We start from the raw sequence: 20,125 nt of genomic DNA on the forward strand, positions 1-20,125 counted from the left end.
TGGGGGATTCGGTGATGGTAATACTGTTGAATGTCAAGGGGAGGTGGTTAGACTCTATCTTTTTGGAGATGGTCATTGCCTGGCATTTGTCTGGTATGACTGTTACTTGCCACTTATCAGCCCAAGCCTGGATGTTGTCCAGGTCTTGCTGCATATGGCAAGTGGAGAATTTCATAGCATTTGTTGTGGGATTCACGCTGCGCCAAATCACTAATCAAGATTTCTTGGTTACTAAAGAATGCGTTTACAATTTTTCTGCACGTAGCACACAAAAGAAGTTTTGACCCAAGATGTATTTTAGATAGCGACAATTTAGAGACAGATCACCGTATCTAGTAACAATGTTACAGAAGAGCTGAAAGAAAATTAAAAAGCTGAAGCATCTATCAATATCACTGAATTTCTAGCATTTGGTGGAATATTTGAAACAAAAACGCCACAAAGCAACTACAGAAAGACAACAAGCACCAAAATCCCTTTATTCCCTAGATAGTAAGTTCCCAATCTCAATCAAAACAGCAGAAAGACTACAAGCAAGCCTCATCTTTTGTCAAGTTCAAAATTACAAAGAATGTATAGCACAGGAACAAACCATTCGACTCACCAGGTCCATGCTGGTGTTTATGCTCCACATGAGATCCTCTCACCCTTCTTCATCTAACCCCATCAAAACATCTTTCTATACCTTTCTCCCTCATGTGTTTACCTAGCTTCCCCTTAAATGCATCTATAATAATCGCCTCAAATACTCATTGTGGTAGCGATTTCCACATTCTAACCACTCTCTGGGTAAAGAAGCTTCCCCTAAATTCCCTATTGGATTTATTGGTGACTATCTTATATTTATGGCTCCTAGTTCTGGTCTCCCCCTCAAATGGAAACATCTTCTCTACGTCTACTTTATCAAACACTTTCATAATCTTAAAGATCTCTCAGTCTTCTCTTTTCTAAAGAAAGGAGCCCTGGTCTGTTCAATCTTTCCTGATAGATGGGAGAAGTGGACAGAGAGTAGGACAAGAGCAAGGTATGTGGTGGGACCATGGCTTGAGTGCTGAGGTTTGGTTTGCTACTGATGAAAATTCATTAAAAACCTTAACTTAGTTATAGTGTTGGACAAAGTATAAATCAGGAAATTAGAGGAGCATGTAACAAGGGGAATGCAATAATCATGGGGGACTTTAATCTTCATATAGATTGAGCAAACTAAATTGGCAAAACTAGTTTGGAGGTCGAGTTCATAGACTGCATTCAAGACAGTTTTCTAGAACAATATGTCGAGGAACCAACTAGAGGAACAGGCTATTTTAGATCCAGTATTGTGTAATGAGACAGAGTTAATCAGTAATCTTATAAAAAAGGATCCTCTGGGGAAGAGTGATCATAATACGATAGAATTTCATATTGAATTTGAGAGTGATATAGTTAAGTCAGAAACTAGGGTCTTAAATTTAAACAAAACCAATTACAAAGGTATGAGGGGCAAGTTGGCTAAGATAGATTGGGAAATTAGATTAAAGGATATTACAGCAGATAAGCAATGGTGAACATTTAAAGAAATAATTCATAATTCTTAAAGAATATACATTCCCTTGAGGAATAAAAACTCCACAGGAAAAGTGATCCAACTGTGGCTAACTAGAGAAGTTAAGGATAGTATTAGATTAAAAGAAGAGGCTTACAATGTTGCCAAAAAGAGTAGTAAGCCTGAGGATAGGGAGGGTTTTAGAAATCAGCAAAGGATGACCAAGAAATTGATTAAGAGGGAGAAAATTGAATATGAGAGTAAAGTAGCAAGAAATATAAAAATAGATAGTAAGAGCTTCTACAAGTATGTAAAAAGGAAGCGATTAGCAAAAGTAAACGTAGGTCCCTTAGAGGCAGAGACAAGAGAAATTACAATGGGGAATAAGGAAATGGCAGAGATGTAAATATTTTATATCTGTCTTCACAGTAGAAGACACAAAAAACATACCGGAAATAGTGGGGTACCCATGGGTCTAATGAGAGTGAGGAACTTAAAGTAATTATGATTAGTAAAGAAAAAGTACTGGAAAAATTAATGGGACCAAAAGCCGACAATGCCCCTGGACCTGATGGCCTACATCCTAGGATTTTAAAAGGGGTGGCTGCAGAGATAGTGGATGCATTGATTTTGATCTTCTAGAATTCCCTAGATTCCAGAACAGTCCCTGTGCATTGGAAGGTAGCAAATGTAACCCCTCTACTCAAAAAAGAGGGAGAGAAAACAGGGAACTTTATAGGCCAGTTAGCCTGACATCAATAGTAGGGAAAATGCTAGAATCTATTATTGAGGATGTAGTAACAGGGCACTTAGAAAATCATATGATTAGGCAGAGTCAACACAATTTTATGAAAGGGAAATCGTGTTTGACAAATCTTTTAAGAGTTTTTTGTGGGTGTAACTAGAAGGGTAGAAAAGGAGGAACCAGTGGATGTAGTATATTTGAATTTTCGAAAGGCATTCGATAAGGTGCCACACAAAAGATTCTTACACAAGATTAAAGCTCATATTAGCAAGAACTGAGGATTGGTTAATGGACAGAAATCAGAGAGTAGGAATAAATGGGCCATTTTCGGGTTGGCAGGTTGTAACTGGTGGGGTGCAGCAAGGATCAGAGTTTGGGCCTCAGCTGTTTACAATATATATCAATGACTTAGATGAGGGGACCGACTGTAATGTATCCAAGTTTGCTGATGGTGCAAAGCTAGGTGGGAAAGTAAGCTGTAAGGAGGACGCAAAGAGGCTGCAAGGGGATACAGGCAGGTTAAGTGAGTAGTGGAGAAGGTGGCAGATGGAGTACAACGTGGGGAAATGTGAAATTATTTACTTTGGTCGGAATAGAAAAGCAGAATATTTTTTAAAAAGGTGAGAAACTAAGAAATGTTGGTATTCAGAGCATTTTGGGTGTCCTTGTACATGAAACACAGAAAGTTAACATGCAGGTACAGCAAGCAATTAGGAAGGTCAATGATATGCTAGCCTTTATTGCAAGTGGGTTGGAGTCTAAGATTAAGGAGGTCTTGCTGTAATTATATAGGGCTCTGGTGAGACCACACCTGGAGTACTGTGTACAGTTTTGGTCTCCTTACCCAAGGAAGCCATGCTGTTTTGAGCTGTTGGACTATAACCTGGTGTTGTAAGACTCCTTACATTTACCCAAGGAAGGATATACTTGCCTTGGAGGGGGTGCAATGAAGGTTCACTAGATTGATTCCTGGGATGAGAGGGTTGCCCTATGAGGAGAGATTGAGTGGAATGGGCCTATATTCTCTGGAGTTTAGAAGACTGAGAGGTGATCTCACTGAAACGTATAAAATTCTTAGCGGGCTTGACAGGGCAGATACTGATATGTTGTTTCCCCTGGCTGGACAGTCTAGAACTTGGGGGCATAGTCTCAAGATAAGGGGTCAGCCATTTAGAACAAGATGAGGAAAAATCTCTTCACTCAGGGCATTGTGAATCTTTGAAGTTCTATACCCCAGAGGGCTGTGGATGCTCAGTCATTGAGTATATTCAAGACTGAGATCGATAGATTTTTGGAAACTAAGGGAATCAAGGGATATGGAGGTAGGGCGCGAAAGTAGAGTTGAGGTCAAAGATCAGCCATGATCTTACTGAATGGCGGAGCAGGCTCGAGAGGCCATATGGCCTACTCCTGCTCCTGCTCCTATTTCTTATGTTCTTAACCTCAGACACACCTCAGAGGGAAGTACGGTCACACCTCAGAGGAAAGCACAGGTACAGGAAGGTGAGAGTGTGACTGTTAGTCAGCAGGGTAAGGGAAACCAAGGGGAGATAGAGAAGGAGGTCCCACAGGCACTGGACCTGTCCAACAGGTACAATGTACTTGCTACCTGTGAGGATAAGCGTGCAGGCTGTGGGGTATTTAGCCAGAATGCTAACCATGGCAGGAGCAGGAGGCAGTCCAAGAGGATGGGGTGGGGGGGGGGGGCGCGGAGGAGAGCAGAATAGAAAGGATGTAGTCATAGGAGATTGGATAATTAGGGGGATAGATAGCGTTCTCTGCAGTCACGACCGAGAGTCTATAAGTATGTGTTACCTACCTGGCACGCAGGTAAAAGGTTATCTTGGAGCAACTGGAGAGGAACTTGGAAAGGGAGGGGGAAGATCGTGGTCCATGTTCGGACAAAGGACATAGGGAAGAAAAGGGAGGAGGTCCTGCTAAGTGAATAGCAGTAGTTAGGAACTAAATTAAAAAACTGGACCTCACGATTGGTAATCTCGGGATTACTACCCGAGCCATGTGTTAATTGGCATAGGGATAAGCAGATCAGCAAGGTGAATGTGTGGCTGAAAGACAGGTGTGGGAAGGAGGTATTTCATTTCATGGGACACTGGCACCAGTATTGGGACAGGATGGAGCTGGACCGCTGGGACAGCCTCCACCTGAACCGGAATGGGACCAGAGTCCTAGCAGAAAGGATAAATAGGTTTATTGATAGGACAGTAAACTCGGAAGGCGGGGGGAGGGGGGAGGAGGAGAGATCTGGTGAAAATATCATGGGCTCGATGTTACCAGGGCTGCGGGTTCACGGCGGGGGGGCTATTGGGCGCGTGGGTAACACGCCCAGTGAAATTTGTCAGCCACCCGCACGATCGCAGCCCAAATGGATCCACTTACCTTGTCTTCCGGGTTCCCCACTGCTGATCTGCACGTCGGGCGGGCTGCGCATGCGCAGTAAGATCTGTCAGCTGGAGGAGCTCTATTTAAAGGGGCAGTCCTCCACTGACAGATGCTGCAACAAATAGAAAAAATTACAGCATGGAGCAGCCCAGGGGGAAGGCTGCTCCCAGTTTAATGATGCCTCACTCCAGGTATCAATACATGGGGTGAGGAGGAGGGGGAGGACAGAGATCTTCCCCCCGGCGGGCGAGAGGAAGCGGCCTGCCTCTGCCACCAGGTAGGCCTGGCTCGAGGTGGCAGAGGAGGTCACCTGCAACACCAACATATCGCCCACCCTCAATATTTCCTTCACTCTACAATCTTCAGTTTTTAAAACCTAAGCTTGGTGTCACCGAATCAATACTTCCTGATTTACTTTATCTCTTAATTTTTTCAATCTTGTTTAGCTATGGGCTTTGGCCATTTATTTTAGAAACAAAAAAAAGAAAATGATACATAAGCACAGAGAGTACCCGTAAAAGAAGAAAGAAATAAGCTTTCAAAACAAAAGAAAAACTAGAATTAAATAACGTCTGATTAAATGGCCTCCCAGACCTTTTTGTATTCTTACATAATATAGACATTGCATGTATCCAGCCAGATGGGTGACTAAAACATGAGGAATTATCACTCACTGCAGCATAGAATGGGCTGTACCACACACTTAGCACATTTAACGCTCTTTAAACAGCACACTATCACAAGTTTTAAATATAAATCTCATTCCAAGAATGCAGGATTCAATTATGGTTTTAATTAAATCTCAGTATGTTTTATGCAGGAATATAAGACAGAGAGTTGACTGCACCTCATGGTTATGGACCATTTCAGTGTACTGGAGTAACCACTAGTACATAGATAATTTTAAAACCTATTCTTAGATATAGTGTGTGGGTTGGGTTTTGAGCATAGACCTAGAAAACACAAGAACAACGTTAACAAGTCTCAAAAGAAACTAGAGATTAGAAAAAAGCTCCTCCAGAATTGTGGATATGCAGATGAAAATTCCAGCAAAAGCAGTTGAAACTGCATGGATTAACTCCTTCAAAATAAAACTGTCTAACCCGTCTCAAACCCTGCCTCAGCTCATCTACTGCTGAAACCCTCATCCATGCCTTTGTTACCTCTAGACTTGACTATTCCAATGCTCTCCTGGCTGGCCTCCCAGCTTCCACCCTCTATAAACTTGAGCTCACCCAAAACTCTGCTGCCTGTATCCGAACTCACACCAAGTCCCGTTCACCCATCACCCCTGTGCTCGCTGACCTACATTGGCTCCCAGTCTGGGAACGTCTCAATTTTAAAATTCTCATCCTGGTTTTCAAATCCCTCCATGGCCTCGCCTCTCCCTATCTCTGTAAACTCCTCCAGCCCTACAACCCTTCGAGATCTCTACAGTCCTCCAATTCTTGCCTCTTGCGCATCCCCAGTTTTAATCGCTCCACTATTGGTGGCCGTGACTTCAACTGCCTTTACCCTGAGCTTTGGAATTCCCTCCCTAAATCTCTCGGCCTCTCCTCCTTTAAGATGCTCCTTAAAACCTATCTCTTTGACCAAGCTTTCGGTCACCTAGCCTAATATCTCCTTATGTGGCTTTGTGTTAAATTTTGTTTGATAATGCTCCTGTGAAGCGCCTTGGGACGTTTTACTACATTAAAGGCACTATATAAATGCAAGTTGTTGTTGTTGAATAAAAATGAAGCTAATAGGGGTAAGTATATGCAGATTACATAGCATAACATAGAATGTACAGCATAGAAACAAGCCATTCGGCCCAACTGGTCCATGCTGACGTTTATGTTCCACATGAGCCTCCTCCCACCCTACATCACCTAACCCTATCAACATATCCTTCTATTCCTTTCTTCCTCATGTATTTATCTAGCTTCCCTTAAATGCATCTATGCTGTTCACCTCAACTACTCTTTGTGGTGGCGAATTCCACATTCTAACCACTCTCTGGGTAAAGAAGTTTCTCCTGAATTCCCCATTGGATTTATTAGTGACTATCTTCTATTTATGGCCCCTAGTTTTGTTCTCCCCCACAAGTGGAAACATCTTCTCTACATCTAACCTATCAAACCCTTTCATAATCTTAAAGACCTCTATCAAGTCACTCCTCTGCCTTCTGTGAGAGAAAAGAGCCCCAGCCTGTTCAATCTATCCTGATAGGTATAACCTCTCTTTCTGGTATCATCTTTGTAAATGTTTTTTGCACCTTTTCCAGTGCCTCTATATCCTTTTTGTAACATGGAGACCAGAACTGTGCACAGCAATCCAAGTGTGATCTAACTAAGGTTCGATAAAAGTTTAGCGTAACTTCTCTGCTTTTCAATTCTATCCCTCTAGAAGTAAACCCGTGCTTTGTTTGCTTTTTTGATGGCCTTATTCATCTGTGTCGTTACTTTTAGTGATTTGTGGATCTGTATCCAGAGATCCCTTTGCTCCTCTACCCCATTTAGACTCTTATTTTCCAAGGAGTATGTGGCCTCCTTATTCTTCCTGCCACAATGCACCACCTCACACTTGTCTATATTGAAATTTATTTGCCAATTACATGCCCATTCTGCGAGTTTATTAATGTCTTCTTGTATTTTGTCGCAGTCTTCCTCAGTATTAACTATACCCCCAGCTGATGTAATCAAATACTTAATGGAGACAATGGTCCTTGTCCTTGCTGGAACCAAGGAAGTGTCAATTTGAAAAGCAACTGGCTAGGATTCAATAGTGAAGATAGGGGATGGATACTCTGGAGCTCCACTTGATTATCTTCAAGACCAAGGTAAGATTACTGGGAACTTTCCCTTAAAGGACATAATTATGTGGGTATAGTTTAGGAAAGGGTACATTGCACAGAGTCCATGTATGGAGTGGGCTTGATGGTTTGAGTGTATTTTTCTTATTCCATTCTTTCTCATGTTCTTATCAAAACCACATATACGCTCATTCTTTTTACCGTAAGTTAACTCCCATTCCCACTTTTTTGGCCAACTGAGTCATTGATTTAATGAACCTACCTATATTCCATAACAATAACCAAATTTACATAACTGTTCAACCTGATGAATACTGACAACATTCAAACATTTTTTTTCTTGTTTCTCACTATTTGTTTCTCTCCTGAAGGTATTTACTCCATGGTGGCGTATATTTTAGAAACCAGGCGCCCATGCAAATATAACACAAATGACTATTATTCATGTGTAAACTTTGACAGTTAGCATTGGCAGGCTATTTAACTGTGAGGGGCTTCACAACTGAGCCTCATCCAGTCCTCACCTAATGTCCACAGATACACGTACTTGCCAGCAGGGGTCACTGGATAGCGATCAGGAGCAGCAACTTTGGTTGATTCTTTCCAACTGCAGTGTCCTAATCACTGCACTATCTGAGATCAGCTATTAGAACAATTTAAGTATGTGAATCTTAAGGAACCATGTACAATCAGGGCATTTTCTGCTTAGAACATTTTCTCTCCATGCTGGCCATTTGCACCATGCATCCTCCTCAAGTAAGCCATGATTTCTTAATTAATGCATCCTTCAAATTTTGTAGCATAATTGCAGGGGCATTTTAGCCCCACACACCCAGGAGAAACCGGGCAGATGGATACTTAAAATGCCCCGGTTTACTTATCTGCCTGGATCCTGCTATGTCCAATTTCAATCTGCTCTTCTGAACAATTGGCAAAAGCACCCACCTGAAGTCAGCGGGGTCCTTCTTTAAATATGCTAATTGGGGTCCGAAGACATCAATTGGAACTTGACGGCGTTTTCGCTCAGGCCCGAGCGGGGACGTTGCTGTGACTTTCCAGCCAGGCTGAAGCAAATCAGAAGGCTCCCGGGCCTCCCATGCCCCAGGCTCGCTCCCCAACTCCATTTCCTCCCGCAAGATCCTCCCAGAACCCACTTCTCTACCCCTACCTGCATGCCGGTGGATATTTTCGCGAGGCTAGCAGCTGCATCCTGCCTGGACTGGCAGCATCGTAAAAAGGCTCGGGAATTAAAATCACCATGGCATCATGCTGCCACAGGCAACCGGGGAACTTACTGACTCCTGCGGTTTCCCACTGGGAGTTGAAACCGACCTGTTTGAGTGGCCCAAGACAGGGTAATTTTTTTTCCCTTTGTCATGTTATCATTGTTACCATCCTTCAGCACTCCATGTAGCAAGCTAACTGCAAATTAACCCAAACTCACCCACCAGAGGTAAACATGTTTATGTGATCAATAATCAATGGGTTCAGACTTGTAACATTCTGTTCTCCTGTTTATATAAATGAATGACTCCCAAGCTGAAGAATCACTATACATATTCATTAAATCTGCACCTTCTCACTGCACAGAAGGGATAGTAATTAGTATGATACTACATACCAATCCCACCTTTTTCTTGTATTGCTGTTCTGGAAGGGGATTCAGTCTTTGGTGTCCTCAGCCGTCTGCTTCTTCTTTCCCCATCATGTCCTTTGGATAAACAGACATCTTCTTCACTATCTCTCCGACTCACTTCGAGACTGCTTGACCGTCTTTTGGATCCCTGCAATTTAGATTTAACTGTTGTCAAGTTTACCTTATGCACAATTGTTCTTTTCAGGTGTGTATCAGGCATGTGTATGATTCCAATTTATTATGTTACCACTTGAAAGTTACTTCTGCATTTATTTCACCTCCCCCCAACCAAAAATAAACAAAATAATGAGTTTACAACTAAGAACAAAAAGAAGACAATGGCTTCGGTCTTCCCAATGTTTAATTGGAGAAAATTGCAGCTTATCCAGGACTGGATGTCAAACAAACAATCTGACAACACTGAGGCAGTGGAGGGGTCGAGAAAAGTAGTGGTGAGGTATAGCTGGGTGTTGTCAGTCTGCATGTGGAACCTGACATAATATTTTTGGATGATGTCACGGAGGGAAGCATGTAGGTGAGAAATAGGAGGGGACCAAGGATGGACCCTTGAGGGACTCCAGAGGTGACAATGCAGGGGTGAGAAAAGACGCCATTGCAAGAAATTCTCTGGCCACGTCTGGATAGGCAAGAGTGGAACCAGGTGAGGGCAGTTGCACTCAGCTAGAAATTAGAGAGGCATTGGAGGAGGACTGTGTGGTCAACCATGTCAAAGGCTGCAGAGAGGTCAAGAATCATAAGGAGCGATAGTGCACCACGGTCACAGTCACAGAGGATGTCATTTCTGACTTTGGTTAGAGCTGTTTAATATTTTGGTTGGAGCAGAAACCTGATTGGAGAGGTTTAAACATGGAGTTTCGGACAACATTGGCATGGGTTTGGGAGGCGACAACACATTCAAGGACTTGAGAGGAAAGGGAGGTTGGAGATGGGCAGTTTGCAAGGACAGAGGGGTTAAGGGTGGTCTTTTTGAGGACGGACTTGATGACAGCAGATTTGAAAGGGAGGGAGACAGTACCTGAGGAGAGGGAACTGTTTACAGTATCAGCTAGCATGGGGGCCTCATCCGGGCCTTCATCTAGATAAATCATGAGTCAAGCTCAGTTTCTTTCACATTCTCTAGAGGTGGAAGAGAACTGAGTCTAGATTTGGCATTATCTTAATGCTGGCAGTAACCAATTTAAAATGGATGGGCTACCGTTGGCATTAAAATATCACCAATCAGAAAATCTAGGCTCAGATGACCGAAACTGAGAGGTATTATATGTTGAAACAATACTTTCTGTGATCTCAGTTGTCCAGAATTAGTCCAGCACCTTTCACAGTCCACTATCCAGTGTCTGTGCTGGGATGAACTCAGGATAAGGGCACTTAAATAACTCAGTTTTAAATGACAAAGTCTTTATACCTATATTGATAAATCTTGCACTTATCAAGGTACAGCATGTTAGTGCTGTGAAATTGAACACTTTCCATTTCAGGCACAGTGTCAGTATCAAGGATTCCCACATCAGGTACAGCGCAGAAAAGCTCCATAAACTCTGCCCAACAATGTGCCTGAACACAATGCCACTTTTTTTTCCATTTCCCACACCAGCCATCCTCTGCCTCGCACAGTGAGATTGCAAATTTAGTGCCACATTTGGGGCAGTTTTGTACTGTGAGCTTGTGCCCACTAGAACTGGATTATGGCATGCGATAAATCATTTCCTATAGGACCCTTAAAGCCAGCAGACAGAGGAGTTTGTCTGGTCTGGATTTCAATCCAGTGTCCAACCAATTGCACCACCTAGCCTCCCTTTCCATTAGTTATGTGACATACTTGACGAAGGACAGAAAGAAAACTAATATAACAGTCATTTGATTTTTTAATGCGAAGGCGAATTAAGATCTGCTGCTGACAAACAGAATTAACAAAATAAGGGGATGGGCCAGGCGAGATCTTATATACAGTAGAATAGTGGATTTTCACCTAATCACATACGACATAAATTCCTTAATAGGGACAGTGTTCCTAGGTATTTCCTACTCTCCACCTCTCTCCCGCCCCATGGGTAGAAAAGGTTTTATTACAAAAAAATACATTTCTTATCCAAACTAAAAGAATATCATCTGGTCAAAATCCCATTTTGCATATCAATTACTATTAAAGTGGGGAAGAATGAAGCAGTAGGATCATAGATTTGATAATACATTTTACACATACAGATGACATAACTGTACTTTCACCACTTAACTTCAGTTGCAAGAGTGTTCAACCTCATTTCATAAAGTCAATCTGGTCAATCCTAAACATGGTAATTATATACAGATTTCATTGTATTGTGATCAATATTGTTACTAGGCTTATTTACCTATTGATACAATATGTTGTAGCAAAAAATATACTGAAACTAACATTCTTTACTGCTGTGTCATGTGCTTCTTGTGTGATATAGTACTCTTATTTCATCACCTTAAGTTACTACCACCACTATCACCATCAGTGACAGACCTGTTACCATCAGTACCTCACACTTATAACTATACAGCTCAAAATACTCTTTCTGCACAAAAAAAGTTTGGTTGCACAAAGTTATATAATTATACTGCTTGGTCTTTTACACGTTATAAGTAGCCACAATATGAACATTTCATACATCCATCATCATGCTTTACTGAAATCCCAATTACAACATTGGCTATGCATTTATATTTTGTACCAATGCAACATTTCTTTGTCCAAACTCAGGGTAATTGAAACAAGATTTCAACTTTGGGATTATAGGCAAGAAGTACTATCTAATTTACTGCACACTAGTTATTTCATTAATTTTAAAGTCCCAATCTATTCTGTACATCTGCAAATAACTCACTATCCAATAAATAATCAGTTATACATTTTAGGAACTTGTACGCATAAAATTAATTTCTGTCTTTTTTCCTTTTGGCTAATATAAATTTGCATGAACTGATCATCTTAAGAAGCATTAGAGACACTGATCAGAAAAACATCCTCTTAAAACCTGGCTATTGCAGAAGTAAAATCAAATTGCATCCTAATTATAAAAATGGACAAAGCTACGCAAGACGTCACACAACTCTACTTGACTGTTTAATGAAGATGATAGTAGTTAGAATAAAAGAAAATTGATCCAAATACAGGGGAAAAAATGGTTAAAGTTCATAATTTACCTGAATGGTCTGCTGTTCCCGATTTAACCTGCTGGAACTCACAACATCTTCCTTCTTAGTGCATTTGAACTTCTCTCCCACACAGATAGATGGGTTTGCGCTGCACCTAACTGAATTAGGTCCTTTGCATTTAGAAACTGGATTCTTCACTGAACCATCCTCCTTTTCTTTGGTAACAGTACGTTTGACTGGTCCAGCGGCACAGTATTCTTTCTCATTACACATACCTTTAGTCACTGATTGATCCGCATTTGTAGATAATTTGGAGGATGTTGTACTTCCACTTGCTAACTCCTGTATGTTTGCTACCTCTAAACTCCTGTCACTTTGCGTTTCTACAACAGGAAGATCTTTATGACTATGGCTCTGATTAATTAAGGGCTGGTTACTCAACGGTAAAGAAATAATTACTCCTTGTCCTTCTAGTTCCTTATTTTGAACTTTTCCATCTTTACCCACATCACCCGTTGAATGTTTAGAATTTTCACTCGCAACTCCTTTATTGGCTTTACCCACTTTGTCCATCTTGATTGTGGAAACCGTATTTTGTTGATCTTTCTGACCATTTTTGTTTTGGTTTTCAGAAGGTAAACAGCTTAAGTCAACTATGTTTGTACTACTGGAGGCAGGTTGGTTCAAATCTTTGGAAGGAATACCTTCCTTACTTATTGCATTTGGGGTGAATGATTTAGGACTGTCCTTTTTATTTTCAATCGCAAACAGCTCCAAAGCCCTACTATGAACTATAGACTCCAAGTTGGACAATGGTGACCCCATTATCTGTAGCTGGTCTTCCTTCTTCTTTTCTCCATGGATCTTATGAGGAGTCCACACAGCCCCTAAATGATGAGGACTTTGAAACAAAGAATATTCCCCTCCGGGAGATGGCACACCATAAGGAATTCCTTGTGTTAGTGGCAGCTGCGATGCTGAACAGCTGCCGTTAGTTAACAATGGTGAATGATGAAATGGGGTCTTATCCCTCGCTAGAGAAAGGTGGTTAATGGGAATGCTACTTCTAATGAGGAATGGGGGATATGCATTTGAGTGAAATGATGCCACTTCACTGGGGGTGGATACAAAACAGCTATGCGAGTGATTATTATTAGTTTCCTTTACAACATGACCTCCATATGCATCTTTTTTGGGCTCCCCACTCTTGACGCCATTGGGAAGTGCCAACTGACAATCTCCTTGGTAAACAATGGAAATTGGTTCTTGTTTAGCAGCACTCTTGGGATCTCCATTACCAATCTGTAACATAGATGCAGGTATAGCATTGGCTACACCGACAAAAGTCCGTGGATTACGATTCACCAAGTTATTAGAACCTTTCACCCAGGACCAAGTTGGATTCAATGGCTGAAAAGTTAAAGGATCAATTGGGTTCTTTTGCAGAGTAGCCCCATTTCTTATAGTATCTGGAAAAACCACGACAGGAGGTGTTAAACCAATGCTTCCTTTAATACTGCTGGTACTGTAGCTACTTTGAGGTATTCGTGGGGAGAGGCCATCACTTTTAGAGTGCAATACAGAGAATGACCTATCCCCTTTAACAGGTGTTAACACCGGCATGGGTGGTGTTTTCCGCAGCTCAGGTAAAGAATTCTGTTTAAAGCCTATACCGTGACAGCTTGATTTTGCTGACAAATCAAGAGGCAAATCATGGGTTCCCTCTGGATATATCTGCTTCTCAAGTTGAGGTGGAGATCTGAATACCATGAATGAAGGCTGTGAGTTTTCTGAGAGCCCAAGTGAAGGTTGATGAGTTGGACTGCGCTCAGGAAGTTTGGGTAACCGGCTATTTGGGCTCTTCCGTGTCAAAGATAATTCACTACCCAGGTTGAAATAAATGTGGGAAGATGGAAATGAAGTATGAGAAGGGGATGTTAAAAACTGTTGCTTCTGAGATGATTCGGATTGGATTTTTGTTTTCACAAAAGGGGCATGAGAATAATCAGCAGTAGGCTTGGCCTTAGGTTCTGAAGTCAAGGGTCTGCTGAGGGTCAGTGGATGAGAATATAAATGTAGATCAGGTGCTAAATTTGTGCTGCCACTTTTACTTGGTAAAAATGATGATACTGTCTGCACTCCTGCAACTCCTAAAGTTGTCGGAAGGGAAGGTGCAACATTAGGATGGCCTAAATTTGGCGGTGGTATGTACATCAAATGTGGACCCTGGTTAAACATTGGTGGAAAATAAGGTTGAGTAACTTTGTGTAAATTCTGGGATGGTGCTAAACAAGGTTTGTACAAGTTTAATGCATTAAAAGGGTGATGGCTCCCTGGTATAGCACTGTCTAAATGTGGATCAATCCAGGGGTGTCCTCGATACTGAACCTCAGTGCCAGGAATCAATTTTTGTTTTTCCGTCTTTCCTGGTTCCCCGGTGTTATCCTGAGTGCAAGTGGTTTTTGACAGAGTTTGTTGTGCTTTCCGATGCATAACCACACTCTCCAAATTTTTCATTTTGTTATCTCCATTTTCCGGCATTTCCCCATGTAGCAATTTACTTTCCACATTGGTAATTCTGTCAGTCTTTAACTGTACGTCTGAAGTGGTCATGAGGGCGACCTCCTCTTCTTTTGGAACAGATCTTTCAGACTCATTATCCTTGCAATTTTGAAGTCCCTCCTGCAATAAGTTACTTTCATCCCCCTCGACTTGTTGGACACCATTGCTCATTCGTTCAGTCTCCACCTAAAAAGATACAGCAATCAACAGAGATTTCAATGAGGCCAGTTTTAGGCTAGTTTTCCTATAATACACTAACACTGTATCACTACTAATATATATATGTTTTTGAATTAGTTATGAATTAATGTAAGGAATTTAAGAATATAGTGTTGAAGCATCAGAGGTAAAACTGTGCTACTGTGAATCATTTACACTTCAGTGCTTTCTACGGAGAAAGCTTGTTTTCACCCTCTTCTCCTGAAGGCATTGACACTTTCTGGGTCATGGGTCCACAGGTGTCAGTAACCCTTCAGTACCTCATCCAAGTGCCTATTTCTCATCTGTGGACCTAGATAGTGAGTTTTTAAAATTTGTTCTCAGGATGGGAGGGATGCCACCAAGCCCGCATTTATTGCCCTTCCCTAACTGCTCTCAGAAGGTGGTGGTGGGGCTTTCTAGCAGCTTTTTTTTTTACAATTACATGATTTGCTAACTACTTCAGAGGATGTTAAAGCCATGATTTTATCCCCCGGTGGGAATCTTGCCAGCGAGAGCTGAGGTGGACAGGAAATCGTCCAGCCCTCCTCAGCATGAGGCCTGGGAGATTTTATTTCCAGGGACTCATCTGCACGAACCCTGTCAGTCTCCTGCCCAAACCTGGCAGGAAGCACTAGCTGGCTGGCGGGCAGGGAGGAGCAAGATTTCAGGTGGCAGGAGGCCTGGTGTCAGGTAAATGGTTGGTAGGTGGGGGGGGGGAAAGAGGGTCAGGAGGGACTCACCATCAGGGGAGAGGGAGGAAGCCTGGGGAAGAGGAGGCCCACGGTTGCACTGTGTGGCCCAGGGGAATACTTCTGCTCCTCCTGGCCAACAAGAAAAAAAAATTAAAAATAACTTACCTTCCTGGCCTCTTCTGGCTCCGGATCCACTTGCCGCCAGGTTAAACTGACGGGTAAACTGTGAAGGCATCCCCATGCAGGCCTTGGGTTAAAATTGCAGTCCGGCCCCGATGTCATCATCGGAGCCCGATTTGCATATTTAAAGAAGGACCCCGCTGCCTACTCAAAAGAGTAGGTTCAAATTGCAAACCGCTGGAAGGGAAGATAAGTCACTGTGGCCATTTTAACTGTTCACCCGCCCAGTTCCCAGGCGGCCAGGGTTAAAATCATTCCTCAAGAGTCAACAATAGTTTGTGGAACTGGAGTCTTGTATAGGCCAGTCCAGGTAGAGATGGCAGGTTCCCTTCCCTGTAGGACACTAATCAACCATTTGGTTTCTAGCAGCTCTCATGGTTATTTTTTCTGGTGCCAGCCCACAGACTGTAATAAATTGGATAGCCAGGTGGTGAAGGATAGAATACTAGAGCCTGATCTTCAGTTGCTTCCAAGTCTTTATTCCAAGCCTCATATTCATATTAATGGATACAAAGAACTCCACAGTTGATATGCACCACCTGAAGACAATTAATACTAATTGGTGTAAATCATATGGATATAATTAGCACAGATTACCAGATTTATTGAATCCAGTTTCATAACTTGCCATGATGGGATTTGAACTCAAGCCCCCTGGGTTGCTAGTCCAGTCCCATAACTACTAAAATACTCCAATTCATGTCCACAGGCTAGTTAACTATTAAGGGCATCACAGTCAAGCCAAATCCTATCCTCATTAGATGTCCATATATTTGTGCTTTCCAGTGGGAGCAAGACCTCCTAGCCTGTATGACTTCGTGGTACACTGCCTATGCCAACACCCACTAGACCATTAAAGAAGCTCAGGAAAAATATTTTCAACAATGGATCTTTGAGACAGAAAATAGTAGGTCATTGATTTCTACCACCCACACCACAAATATTTGAAATGGAATATTAAAATAAATCTGAGAAACAACTCTTGAGTGTGGGGGTCTGAAAAGGGATGAGAGACTAGGAGGTCTTCTAAAATTTTATTAGTTTGCGTAAATCACATTTTGCAGATCACAGTTGTGCTATAAACCTAAAAATTACATTACAATGCACATATTTTTCAGAACAAAAACAAAACAGCCGTCTTAGGTTGCTCAAGGACTTTATTTGTGCTTTTTTTTTTAATGAGGGTGGGACAGACTTGAGCACATAAGGTCCAATTTTATAAAAGAAGACAGACTTGCATTTATACAGCGCATTTCACGAACTCAGGACACCCCAAAGCGCTTTACAACAACAACAACATGCATTTATATAGTGCTTTTAACAGTGTCCTAGGAATCTGAAACTCTCCCTTCTACACCATCTTTCTAGCCACACATTGATGTATCAAATCTGTTTTTCCCCAATTTATCCTGGTACTATGAGTAATTCTGCAATTACTACCCTTGAAATCTTGCACTTTAATCTAGATCCTAACTCTTCAAACGGTCTCTGCAAGATCTTCATCCTACTCTTTCCAATGTTAGTGGTTTCTATATGAACCATGATTTGTGGCTGGTTTCCTTCCCTTTTCAGAGGTTTTCCACCCATTACACTATTTCCCTTACTCTGGTATCCAGGAGGCAACACACCATTCAGCTACGGATGACAGTCCTGAATTAGCCTCCTAATTATGACATCCCCCACAATAACCACTCCTGTTCTCATAGATACTGATTCTCTTTTCCACATGTGTAAGCCCTTGCTCCATGGTACTGTGATGTTGCACTAATTGCCCTCCTCTTTGTCCAATTTTTGGGTGGGGTGTAAAACAGGCTACCGATTCGCTGTTGTCTATTTTGTAGTTACCACCCAAGACTAATTTCACCTCCGGGAAGTCAAAACCAAGGGCATTATTCAGGCAGGGTAAGAGGGCAAGGTGATAACTGAACCAAGGCAGAGGAGGGGAGAGGAGGCATATAGGAAGGGGGAGGGGGAGAAGGAGAGGGAGAGGAAGGAAAGAGGACAAGGAAAGGATGGAAATGGCTGGGGGTGCTGAAGAAGAAAGGAGAAGCACAGTGGAGGGGTGAGGAAAGTGGGAGGGGGGAGAGGGAGGGAGGACAGGGGAAGAAGAGAGGAATGGTGGAGGAGGAGGGGAGCGGGAAGAGAGGGGGAGGTGAGGAGGGGAGAGTGGTGGAAGAGGAGATGGGGAAGAGAGAGGGGAGGTGAGGAGAGAGGAGGTGGAGGGGAAGAGTGAGAGACAGATTAGTTTTGGGGAGAAGAAAATTGTTACTTAACGTGATATTTACACATGGTTTTCCAATCTGTCATGTAATGTTATATTTACAGTGCCACCTACTGGTGCAGCATCTTTGAAATTTTGATACCACTCAATGTTTTTAATATATAATATATAATTGACTGAGTGTATAGGGAAAGACTATTTCTTCTGGTTGGAGAGTCAGTGACAAGGGGTTATCAATTTAATATTCTGCCTGAGACTCAGGAGAGAGATTAGGAGAAATTCCATTCTGCAGAGGGTTGTTGGAGCATGGAATGCTTTGCCATAGGGAGTGATTGAGACAGACAACACTGTACCTGTTAATAGAATACTGAATAAATATTTGAAGCAGAGGAAGATACTGAGCTATGGGAAGACAGTGGGGCAATGGGATTAGTCCTGGGTTTCTCTAGCAAAAAGCTGGCACAGACACAGTGAGTCGAATGCTGTTAATTTATATGGTTCTGTGCATACCGCACACATCACTAGCCCAATTCCTGATCCTAAATTACTATACTCCTAATTTCTGCGCTTCTCTAGACTTAATTAATTAGAATTAATTCTCTCTTACCTATTTGGTCTAGCAGATTCAGGCCCACTATTTCAGCCCCAAACTGCTGTTCAGGCCAAATTCACTTTCTTACCTTTTCTCTGCAAAAACTCACTTTGTCAGCATCTCACTCAGTCAGCCTCTCACACTTAAAGAATGGTATATGTCATTCATCATAAAATATGATACAGAGGAGAGGTCAGTTAAACGTGAATTGTCCGAAATCAGAATCGTGAAAGTGGGCCTAGCATATTACTTACTACTGACCTAGCATTACTGCCGCAAGCACAGCAGACTATAATGCGGCAAAAACTGGGAAAACTTGTTAATAGACAAAGATCAAATGGAAAGTCCAACATTTACTATCAAGGGAGCACAAAGGTTACACGCCTGGTTTGAAAGGAGAGTACTAGTGCTAAGAATTGACAAAAAATTAGCAACACAAAAAAAAGTATAGTACTGTATATACTGAATCAAAAGGAAGAACAAAAAGTGTAACAATGGCTTATAGTGTGTCATGTCCAGATTAAAGAATAAAGTTCAATCCCATGGTAATTCTGTCACACAATGTGTAATAAAAGTATGCTCCCACCTCCAGATTTATCAAGGCCAAACAAACAGAATTAAACCCTTCCACTGTTTTTAGATGAGCTGATCAAGCACGCTTACTTCAGTGTGGTTGTTAATACAAGTATCTTCCGTCCCTACTGGCTGTGGAGCACTTTTCCTGGATTCTGCATCTGTGAGTGAAGATCTCCTATTAAAAAAAATGAGCAATTGTTACTAGTAGATCTCCTGTGACTTTGCTCATGGATAGTCCAAGGACAGGAGCACTGTTTCTGATGCTTATTATAGTTCCACTCTGAGGTCTTAGATGGAGACTCAACCTATGTTGCTGCTGCTAACATAAGTGCAGCTTGCATGCAGATATTATCCACTCTTAAGTCCGCATTATTGTGCCCCCATGCTCAACACCACTTTCTAGCAAAAAATAAATGCTATGCGCTTCACTGACAGCACTGGTCCATGCAAAAGTAGGCATATTCACAAATAACTGAGATAAGACACAGACCAGTTTTCTTCACCAACATCATTCACTCTCACTCATACTTTATGGATGGAATAAATCAATCAATTCCCATCGATCTCACTCTCAAACACAAACTGAGGCCTTACCCTCCAAATCCCTGCCCCTGCCTGGTCTGCTTTACTGGCTTAGATCCACAGCCCTATCGATCAATTATTATTGGTCAATGAGTTTACATCAAGTTACATCGAAACTAAAGCAAAGAAGCAGACCATTCGGCCCAATTGACCTATTCAGGCATTTATGCTCCACACTAGCCTCCTCACTCCCTTAATTCATCTAACCATATCAGCATACCCTTCTATTCCTTCCTCCCTCACCCCCTCATGTGCTAATCTAGCTTCCCCTTAAATGC

The 20,125-nt window shown here is 42.0% G+C and overlaps 1 protein-coding gene across 3 annotated transcripts in view; it reads right to left on the reverse strand.

Annotated features, from left to right (window-relative positions):
• LOC137332955 (BCL-6 corepressor-like protein 1) overlaps positions 1-20,125 on the reverse strand; it is a 152,555-nt gene that overhangs the window by 63,739 nt on the left and 68,691 nt on the right. For 2 of the 3 annotated variants that reach the window (XR_010965766.1, XM_067997002.1), the window contains exons 3-5: positions 19,353-19,440; positions 12,290-14,989; positions 9,083-9,245 (exon numbers count right to left, since the gene is read on the reverse strand). Coding sequence is in view for 2 of the 3 variants with exons in the window: in XM_067997002.1 (XP_067853103.1) it covers positions 9,083-9,245; positions 12,290-14,989; positions 19,353-19,440 (2,951 nt within the window). In the remaining variant the exon portion in view is untranslated. The remainder of the gene's footprint in view (positions 1-9,082; positions 9,246-12,289; positions 14,990-19,352; positions 19,441-20,125) is intronic. The other variant, XM_067997003.1, reaches the window with a different exon arrangement.

The sequence above is a fragment of the Heptranchias perlo genome, chromosome 15 (assembly GCF_035084215.1).
Source record: "Heptranchias perlo isolate sHepPer1 chromosome 15, sHepPer1.hap1, whole genome shotgun sequence".
NCBI lineage: Eukaryota > Metazoa > Chordata > Chondrichthyes > Hexanchiformes > Hexanchidae > Heptranchias > Heptranchias perlo.